The sequence below is a fragment of the Brachycentrus maculatus genome, unplaced genomic scaffold (genome assembly GCF_059751285.1).
Source record: "Brachycentrus maculatus isolate JH-2025_06_01 unplaced genomic scaffold, ASM5975128v1 h1tg000351l, whole genome shotgun sequence".
In the NCBI taxonomy this organism is placed as follows: Eukaryota; Metazoa; Arthropoda; class Insecta; order Trichoptera; family Brachycentridae; genus Brachycentrus; species Brachycentrus maculatus.
In genome coordinates, this window is record NW_028281100.1 from 81,601 (window position 1) to 92,992 (window position 11,392).

Consider the following 11,392-nt stretch of genomic DNA (forward strand, 5'->3'; position numbering starts at 1 on the left):
TTAAAGAAAAACATTTATTTTTTTACCATTCGAGCTCATTTTATGGCGACTAGTTTCGGAAGCTATGCTTCCATCTTCACGTCTAAATGTTCAGTTTACATTTAGACCTGAAGATGGAAGCATAGCTTCCGAAACTAGTCGTCATAAAATAAACTCGAGTGGTAAAAAAAACAAATGTTTTATAATTTTAATCTGTCTTTGCAAACAATCTTTGCCTCTTCCGCATTAGAGCATCTCCTCGTACATACACGCCGATTGTTCCCACTCCAGACCTGACCACTTTCATTTTTTTTTAAATATTTGATCATCTCAAGTTTTTAATCTTTGTTCATACAAAAAAAATGCTGGACTTTAAAATTGAAACATGGGGCATTGGTACCATAGACCAAGCTAGGACACAAAATACCGTTCCCTCTTCTAGTGGAACGGAAAGCCTGTTGACGACAGTCAGCAGTCCGGCTTCTCCTAGGGAGTTTTACGTGGTTTCCTCCCAGCAATGAGCAAATGCTGACAAGTTCCCGTTTGGCCCACACTAGATTATCCCTCCTGTTCCCAACACAGGGTAAAATGAATAAAAAATAAATTACAACAATTTACAACATTTTGAGTGTGTCCAAATACTTGTTCACAAAATCTGGATTATCTCCAATTACAGGAGTTATTCTCATATTATTTTTTGACATCTAGGGACATATAGGGAGAAGGCGGGGGTCAGTCTAGCGATACTTGCCACACACAGATACGAAATCAATGCTGAATATGGTTTAAGGTTTTACTATAGCAACATTTTGAGTGTGTCCAAATACTTGTTCACAAAATCTGGATAATCTCCAATTACAGGAGTTATTTTCATATTATTTTTTGACATCTCATCAAAGATGAAGAAGAATATGGAAGTCTGGGCATTTAACCAGCCTATGACGGTCGTCAGCCCCGTAAATGCCCAGACTTCCATATTCTTCTTCATCTTTGATGAGATGTCAAAAAATAATATGAAAATAACTCCTGTAATTGGAGATAATCCAGATTTTGTGAACAAGTATTTGGACACACTCAAAATGTTGTAAATAAACTATCTGGTCAAATTATAAGCTTAATAATAAAAATGAAAATGGTATTTTCTGGCGTTTCTCATGTGTGTGATTATAATCCAGGATTCGGATCTCACATACTAATATAAGAGTTTCTGCTTAATAAAAAGCTTCTTTACATCTCACCAATAGATGTCTCTAGTGAAGTTCTAGCGATTCAAGAACAAGGTTTCTAAATTGGTTCATATATATAGAACTTCCAAGAATTTGAGTAGTGTGGTTGTCAATAATGGGTAGAATTGGTGAATGTTACACGTGTGTAAAGTGATCACTTAAACCAGCCTATGACGGTCGTCAGCCCCGTAAATGCCCAGACTTCCATATTCTTCTTCATCTTTGATGAGATGTCAAAAAATAATATACAACAATTTGATTGTGTCCAAATACATACTTGTTCACAAATCTGGATTATCTCCAATCAGGAGTTATTTTTTACATGTGTTTTTGACATCTCAACATAGATGAAGAAGAATATGAGTCTGGGCATTTAAAGGGCTTACGACCGTCATAGGCTCGGTTGAGTGATTACTTTACACACGTGTAACATTCACCAATTCTACCCGTGATTGACAACCACACTATTCAAAATTTTGAAACTTCTGCATATATTTATCAAACACTTTATATAAAATATGATTATCCCGATACCGGTAGTCACGAATTAGTGTTTATTAAAGTGGTATTACACAAAGTTAACAATGCTTTTAATATACAAAAAAAATGCAACTCCCATCTGAAAAAAAAATATAATTAAAATAAAAACTGAAACACAGATATAGGTCAATTGAATGGTGCGGGACATGAAGTGCATATCGCTCACTTCTTTCAACAACGTCATAAATCAAAAATCGTCAATTTTCAGTTGTGCATGTTTTCGGAATGCCCAGAAAATGTACTATATCCCAGCAAAAGCGGCATATTTTTAACTTAATATTTACCCGCTACAGGGCAGAAAGTGTTGTTTTTGCATTTTGAAGAAAACGTATTGTTTAAGAATTTTTTTAAATATACTAAATATTTTTCAAATTGAGAAAAAACCTTCAGGTTTTACCTAAAAAGATCTGTTGCACGGTAAAAAGTTCAATAAGTGGCTTGATATTTATTTTTAATACATTGTATTATATTTTTAAACTTTAAAAACGTTCTCCTCAAAAATCAAGTTTTTTTTATTTATGACGTTCTTGAAAGGAGTGAGCGATATGCACACATCCATGTACTAAGAAACCACGTGTGCTTGCTTCTCTCAGATTGTCAGCCCGTATTGTAAGTTCACCCCGTTTCCTACAAGTTTTCTTCGTTAGTACTTTTCCGGGTACCTACCAGAACAATGCCTAATGTATGACGATGATAATTATTGCGGCCGTTGTTACTATTTTTATCCAGCGATAAAGACATGTCGTTTGCCCGCTAACAATGCGTGGCTAATGGGCAAATTCCACTCTGATAAGCGCCCGATCGAAACGCACGGAAAAAACAAGCTAAATGCATCAAAATATTTCCTGTTGATTATGAATTATTATATTTTATTTATTGTTTCGGCATTAACTTTGTGGTAAGACATGTTACAATGATTAAAGAAAACACTTCGTTTTTTAGTTATTATACAGACCTGAATGATGGAAGTTTAACTTCTGAAACATGTAGTCTATAATAAAACTCAAGTGGTAAAAAACGAAGTGTTTTTTTTAATCATTATGAATTATTATACTGAAGCATTATCGAGTTTGATCTAGGGGTGTGACTGATGACTGACGCATAACTGTCAGTCTTCGATTACACGATCAGAATAATAATATACAACATTTTGAGTGTGTCCAAATACTTTTTGTTTTTGTTCACAAAATCTGGATTATCTCCAATTACAGGAGTTATTTTCATATTATTTTTTTTGACATCTCATCAAAGATGAAGAAGAATATGGAAGTCTGGGCATTTACGAGGCTGACGACCGTCATCGGCTGGTTTAAGTGATCAATATTTTTAAATATTTTTAACTCCTTACCTTTCGAGAACTGTTTTCTTTTCAAAACCAAACATTCAAATTGAAGAAAAACTTATTTTTTAAATACGAAAACAACGTTTTAAAAAGAAAAAAATCAATTACGTCAAATGTTACATGGGTTTAAAGAAAGTTTGGTTGTTACTTAACGTACTTAGGACCTTAATAGCTTTGAATTTTCCCATCACTGCCAATCTAAATAAAAGAAAACAGTTTTCTATTTTTTTTAAACCCTAATCCGCACCCCAATGGTGCATAGGGCACTGCTTCATATAAACACAGTGTTATCTTGATCGTTTTTATCAGTTTCCTATAGCCTAATACAATTCTTTCCAGCTTTGTTGTGTATGTAAAAGATTTCTTTACCACCCTCTAGGAATTAAATTGATTTTCAACGTTATATTAACCCTTTCCTGTCCCCCAAAATAAAAATAAAAAATCTAGGTAGGCCGTTACATTCCAATTGGAAAAAAATCTTTTGAACTCTGCTCCACATACTGTTGTAAGAGTGACAAAAATGTAAGCTTGGAATTTAAATAAATCATACTTACGATGAAAAAATGTCGAATAACATCCGACATGGGACCTAAGAGGAAAAAATCTATGTCGAATGAGATTCGACATTGGACCAGTAAGGGTTGATTTGATGAAGTGCCCTATGCACCATCGGGTGTGGATGGCGGTAGGGTTAACATAACATATCGCTCACTCCTTTCAAGAACGTCATAAATCAAAAAACTTGATTTTTCAGGAGAACGTTTTTAATGTTTAAAAATATAATACAATGTATTAAAAATAAATATCAAGCCACTTATTGAGCTTTTTACCGTGCAACATATCTTTTCAGGTAAAACCTGAATGTTTTTTCTCCATTTGAAAAATATTTAGTATATTTAAAAAAATTATTAACCAATACCTTTTCTTCAAAATGCAAAAACAACACTTTCTGCCCTGTAGCGGGTAAATATTAAGTTAAAAATATGCCGCTTTTGCTGGGATATAGTACGTTTTCTGGGCATTTCGAAAACATGCACAACTGAAAATTGACGATTTTTGATTTATGACGTTCTTGAAAGGAGTGAGCGATATGTCTATCGATTTCGAAGCAAATAGCTTCCTCTTCAAGAATCAGAAGAAGAAAAACATTTAAGAAATTCGTTGAATGATGACATCAGAATCAATGCATTATTTTTATAATTTTTGTCTGCGTTTTCAAGGGCGCTTTTACAATTCGTAATAAGTTGCGACACCGAAATTGCAATATCAATTTTCACCCTTGCGCGCATCACGCATTAGGGTTGAAATTTCCCGACGCGTCTGGGTCTGTTCCGATATTTTTTCTGTCGTATGACGCGTGTCCGTGACTTCGCATAGGTGATAGATAGGTATAAACGTCACGCGCGGGAAATAGCACTTAGGATCTTTTCGGAGTAGGGTGGAAGTGTCGCGTTGTAAGGGTTGATTGGTGGTTGATTCGATGCCGGACACCGTCTGCGAGGGGTGACAGCCCTTCCGTTCTCCTCGCATTATGTCTGAGTCACCGTGACACATAGGTACACCTACATATAATCGTAAAACGGACGACTCCAGGATATCAGTCCACTCAACGAAATATTTAAGGTCCTACTAATTTATTCGGAATTTAATTTTCTTTAAGGCCTAGATCTCAAATGTTCAAATCACAACGCGCTCGGCCGCGCTGAGGTCTGTTGATGCTTTTTCTGTATAAACAGATATTTTCTCAAATATATATTGATAGATTTTTTTTTTTAATTTTTAACTCTTCACCTTTCAATAACTGTTTTCTTTTCAAATCTGTCTATTTATTTCAAAGAAAAACTGGTGTTTTTTTATACACCTTTACTGTATAATATATGAATGTATGTATCATTAAATATGTAAATTATAAATTTATAAATAAGAAAATGAAAAAAAAAAAAATTCTTCCCTCTTTCTATGAGGGGACTTTCTAACAAAAAAATCCCCTGTTTAGAGTATTTTTGATAGCCCCCCCCCCCCCCCAAATTCTGTGTTTGTGATAATATAGTAAATCATTCATTCAAATCCTTATCCGCACCTGATGGTGCATAGGGCACACCATCATATAAACGCAGCGTTATCTTGATCGTTAACATATGAAGGAAATGTGATCAGCCCTCTGCTTCACGTTAAAAATGTTTGAGAACCTGTGTTTTCAAATATTGTCATGTTCTTCTATCCTATTCCTCACTACTGAGGGTTGTGACCCTTGTGGAACCAATGACTCTTCTCCAGTTGTCCGTTGACTGCGCTGCACGTAGCGCTCCAACCACCGAGGTGCCTGCTGCTGCCTTAACTTGATCGGTCCATCGTGTGGGGATCTTCCTCTCCCTCTCTTCCCCTCCAGGCTACCGATCACAACCAGTCGTTCTAGGCTATGCTCGATGCCACGCGCAACGTGTCCAAAGAACTGGAGAATACGTCGGGTGCAGAAATTGGCCAGGGTCATGCCATCCAAGCGTATTATTATAGAGATGTATTATTAGAGTTTGCTGAATCATCAACGTATCTTTATTCTCCTTTCAGCACCTGAAGATCCAGTTTGACGAGTCATTAACGAGGACCTTCGAATACCCCTCAGAGGCATCTCTGGGTGAGGAACTCCTCAGTCCCGGGTCTGCCGCACCTACATCCCCTCACGGTAATTATTTCAACATCATACACATACTTTTACTATTCAAAACAGCTGTAGCATTCCAAACTGGTCATCATGAAATAAAACTATAATTTATATCACTCTTATCATTCATCGTTTACTTTGTGTAATGCCACTTTTATAAACGCTTATTCGTGACTACCAGTTACTGAAAATCATTCCATCGTCAGGTCATTAAAATAAAATTATTACGATTTGACATTTCGCTCACTCCTTTCAACAACATCATGTATATAAAAAAAACTTAATTTTTCAGGAGAACGTTTTTAAAGCTTAAAAATATAATAAAATGTATTCAAAATAAATATCAAGCCACTTATCGAACTTTTTACTTTGCAACATGTCTTTTTAGTTAAAACCTAATGGTTTTTTCTCCATTTGAAAAATATTTAGTATATTTAAAAAATAATTAAACAATAATTTTTTTCAAAATGCAAAAACAACACTTTCTGCCCTGTAGCGGGTAAATATTAAGCTTAAAATATGCCACTTTTGCTTGAATATAGTACATTTTCTGGGCATTCCGAAAACATGCACAACTGAAAATTGACAATTTTTAATATATGACATTGTTGAAAGGAGTGAGCGATTTGTATAAAAATAAAATTTTGAAAGAGAGAAAGTAGACTTCTTCTTCTCCTACAGCTGGATTCAGTAATATTCAATGACCAATTGAAACATTGGTCATCGAAAAATAATAATAAAATTACCATAAAAGTTATGGAGAGTCAGTAAATAATAATTTTTGATTAGTAGGCTTTAATAGATTGCGTTATCAAATTCAATTATGATATCACTCTAACATTCCCATTTAAGGTTCAAAATATTTTCCATACTTTAGACCGTGATTCAGAAATAATTTAGTATTGTGTCACATCAACTCATTAAAAATATTTTTTGACATGATCTGTTTTCGCAGTGTGCTGGTATTGGTTATTATATTTATGGTTATGTATGGTTATTAAAGCTGTACCCGATCACGCTTTGCTGTGGCTCAGCCTGGTTAAACGGAAATAAAAGGGGATATAAAAACATGCGCATATTCAAATACAACTTTGTGTCAAAATTTCAAAGCAATCGATGAATTACTATAATGCCGTAACGTTATAACGTAACATGCTCGCCGCGAGCGATGTTAGGACGTTACGTTGCGTCGAAATGCTCCGGTCAGTCTTCATCCTAATATTATGTTACATTTTATACATTTCAGTATACCAGAAGACTAGAAAAAATATATGTATTACCTTATCTATTTCTAGCGCTAGATATCCGCTTGACTCAGAATCTATAGTTTGACGATGAAAAAATTCAAAGTAAATCTTTGGATACTTCAAAAATGATTATAAAATTATCACCTAATTTGTGTTAGGATAAAAGTCTTGATAAAATTGTAATCCACGCCTTAATATTTACTGTAGTGCTTTATCTTTTTAGTTTTCATATCGCTTTAAGTTGTAAATTGTAATCTATACATAATAGTGTTCCAAGAATTTTATCTGACATACCAGTTCAAATATTTATCAATTTTTTCCTTGTGCGTGTTATATATCTATCAACTTTGGTTATCAATATAAATTCTTAATCAATCCTTTTTTTAAGAGGAATATTTGCATTATAAATATTTGAATTTAATACTATTTTTGTAGGCCTAAAAATAGATCTTAAGTTGTGGTAGAGTGGGTTCAAACCTGGAAACTCTGAATCAGATTTTGCAACGCTAACCACAGGACCACAACTCGGCTTATTCATCATGCTTTTTTAAAATACATAAAATATGTATACATACCGCTCACTCCTTTCAAAAACGTCATAAATCAAAAACTTGTTTTTAATGTTTAAGAATATAATGAAATGTATTCAAAATAAATATCAAGCCACTTATTGAACTTTTTACTGTGCAACAGGTTTTTTCTCCATTCAAATATTTAGTCAAATTTAAAAAAAAATTAAACAATACCATTTCTTCAAAATGCAAAAACAACACTTTATGTCCTGTAGCGGGTAAATATTAAGTTTAACATATCGCTCACATATAAAATAAAAACTTGATTTTTCAGGAGAACGTTTTTAAAGTTTAAAAATATAACACAATGTATTAAAAATAAATATCAAGCCACTTATTGAACTTTTTACCGTGCAACATATCTTTTCAGGTAAAACCTGAATGTTTTTTCTCCATTTGAAAAATATTTAGTATATTTAAAAAAATTATTAACCAATACCTTTTCTTCAAAATGCAAAAACAACACTTTCTGCCCTGTAGCGGGTAAATATTAAGTTAAAAATATGCCGCTTTTGCTGGGATATAGAACATTTTCTGGGCATTCCGAAAACGTGCTCAATGGAAAATCGCCATTTTTTTTTTTTTGACATTCTTGAAAGGAGTGAGCAATATATCGTCCTCATACAGGAGAAAATGACCAAGTGCATTTTTTTTACATTTAATGGACTATTTGATATCTTACTAGCTTAATGTTGACCTGGAAAAAGTCCCAAAGCGATTTTAAACTTGGGAGTGTGACATATTGACTTGTTAAAAATGACTAACTGCATTGATAACAAAAGTGTAAAAATGGTTAAATGGCCCCTCTGAACAATTTACATTTTGTTAGCTGGTCACTTTCTCCTGTACGACTACGATTGCATTCTATTCTCTCTGCCTACCCCTGTGGCAAGCAGCGTGATGGTTAATTAGTTAGTCTTATACGCTGTGTTACACCTCAAGCATATCCGACATTAAAGTAAAACCTTTAACCGTATTCAGCATTGATTCCGTATCTGTGTGCGCCAAGTATCGCTAGACTGACCCCCGCCTTCTCCCTCTAGCCGCGAGCGGCTCCCTGTCCAACTACACCCCCTCCAAGGTGTCCCTGCAGGCCGACAGCTTCCAGCTCGGGGTCACCCGGACGCAGTCGCACCCCGGAGCGGAGGGCTCCAGGAACGGGAACGGAAACGCCAGCATCGCCTCTTCAAACGGAGGTAAACTTGAACATTTCATCTCGATTATTCACCACGCCAGAGAGTATTCATTCCGGGCATTTACGCCTTTAATCTTTCAATTCGATCCCGACATTATTGACGTTTATTTTTCATACATAAGCAGAAACCTTCTTGAGTTGCAGAAGAGACTTCTTTACCTATGGTAACAAAATTGTTTGCTGGAAATGCCTTATGGTGGGGACTGACCGGAGCCATTTCATCATTCGTATAGTCAGTATAGTAACCCGAGCGCTCCATCCATAGTCGAAGCGCTTGCCGCAAGCGATGTTAAGACGAAATGCTCCGGTCAGTCCCCACCTTTAATGCGTCTTTTACATACTGTTAGTAGAGAGAGGGAGACGCTTATAAGCTTTCTATTTGCTTACTTTTGATTCAGCGCGTGATGCCAAAAAATATTGTGTAGATCGGAGTTGAGTTTGCGGTTACTTGTGATAAATATACGACCCTAATTAATATACTAATTAGGATCGAGGTTGATGTAAAAACCACCCGACAACAATGTCTTCATATAATGGAGATATTCAACTATGAATGTGATCACTTATAACAGCCAATGCAATGGCCGTAAACCCTGTAAATATCCAGATCTTCATATAACAAAATACTTATTTAGGATAACTTATACAGCTACATTTTCATAAAATACTACTTTATGGGCAAAACTTTCTCAAAACATTTTGTCTCCGTTAATATATCGATGTTGTCTTACGATATTCCATTTCGTCTTACGACCTTCCCCGTTATTCCAGACGCGGCCCACAGTTCCGAGGACACGTCGAGCGACCTCGCGTCGCTGGAGGTCACCGACCTGACGGAGGATCACCTAGTGCCATGCGACGAGGTCGGCTCGCACAACTGGAGCCACGAGACACACAAGGGCGACGGCGACCTGCTCTTCTGAGCCGGCGCGACCTGCTATTCTAAGCCGGCGTGACCTGCTATTCTGAGCCGGCGCGACCTACTCTCCTGAGCAAACGCGACGTGCCACGCGCCTTAACACGCTAGATTATTACAAACAATACCGTAATGAGACTTAAGTTTGGATTCTGATTTGCAAAAACGCATCCAACATGCCGTAATCGATTTTTTAATGTTTTTTTTTCTTAACTTAACTTAAGTAAAACCGCCATTACCAAGACCAATTCAGTATAGACATCGGCTGTCCAAACTGAAAACACAGTAAGGGACATTTTTTTTTGTAGTACGTTTTTTATGCATTTTTGGACTAAGTAGATTCTACTTAATCCAAAAATTTAAAAAAACCTACCACAAAAAAAATGTGCCTTACTGTGTTTTAAGTTTGGACAGCCGACATGGTTCTGATAATGAAAATTGTGTAAAATTCTTCTTTTTCTTCTAACAATTATCCGCAGCCATTAGTGCATGGGACTCTTCAAAACTTGTTCATATGGAATTGATAAATTAGTAAACTGAGCCAACAATACCTATTGTATAATTTATATTTGAAGCACTTACTTTGTGATTTTCCATTTTATAATTAAAATGTAGCTTTTGTTTTAAAATCACAATAAATATTTTATTTTAACTTTAAGTTATAATAAAATATTTATAGCGATTTTAAAACATAGTTACATTCTAATTATAATGTCTAATGTATTTAATTTTCTCGTATTTAAATTATCTGAGGATTGAAAACAAAAATTCACATCATTTTACATGTGTATATATATATTTTTTTTTTTAAACTCATCACATCAGTTAGTATGAAGGACTTATTCCTACTTAATTTTTTTTAATAAGTATCTACTAAAAGATTTTAAATAAATTTAAGGGTGCATTGGAGAGAAGATAATTTTTGGGCTTTAACGATTTAAAAAAAAGAGAAATTGAGTTTTTTTAAATTTAAATAGAATAACTATACCAAATTGACATATATGTACCTCACTGACCCTTATCTGCACCCAATGGTGCATAGGGCACTGCATCAAATTGATACAAATTTAATTTGATTGGTTATTATACAAAGGCGAGGTGATCGGTCCAGCGCTTCAGATACCATTCCAGGGTAATATTAGAATGAAAACTCATACGTAATTATTTTTACCCCCCCTGGGAATTGAACCCGGGACCCTGAGCATGTTAGCCAAATGTGCTTACCACTAAACTATGAAGACGGACATATACATTGATATGTTTAATAGCACCCTTGAATTTATACCTTTTTTTTTTTTTTAAATGGAATTGTAAGACTGAAAATCTTGATAATTTTTTTATAGTGATTTAATTCCAATTTTTTTTTTCGAAATTTTTTCGAAATGAATTTCCAAATATCACAGTTTTATTGCATGAGTGTGTATATATAGAAAGGATTAAATTTATAAAATCCGGAGTCTTATTCCAGGCAAGCATAAACTAAATATTTAATATTGATGTGTAACATTTCCTCAGAATTTTTTAAAAATTTATCTATACAAATTATACTTACATAAAAATATATATATATATATATATATAAATTCCCAAACTTCCATAATTCCACTGTCTGAAAACACCAAAATAAAATGTGTCAAAACTGTAAACTAAAAAAATAAATTTGTATTAATGTATTTCCACTTATAATATTATTTTTTTACATCTCATCAAAGA

The 11,392-nt window shown here is 34.5% G+C and overlaps 1 protein-coding gene across 1 annotated transcript in view; it reads left to right on the forward strand.

The window, feature by feature from the left end:
- The window catches only part of LOC148303747 (uncharacterized), an 80,436-nt gene extending 69,471 nt beyond the window's left edge, over nucleotides 1-10,965 (forward strand). The window contains exons 4-6 of the mRNA XM_088269462.1: nucleotides 5,656-5,770; nucleotides 8,612-8,764; nucleotides 9,535-10,965. Of these exons, the coding sequence (XP_088125588.1) occupies nucleotides 5,656-5,770; nucleotides 8,612-8,764; nucleotides 9,535-9,686 (420 nt within the window). The 3' untranslated portion in view covers nucleotides 9,687-10,965. The remainder of the gene's footprint in view (nucleotides 1-5,655; nucleotides 5,771-8,611; nucleotides 8,765-9,534) is intronic.
- Nucleotides 10,966-11,392: the final 427 nt, after the last annotated feature.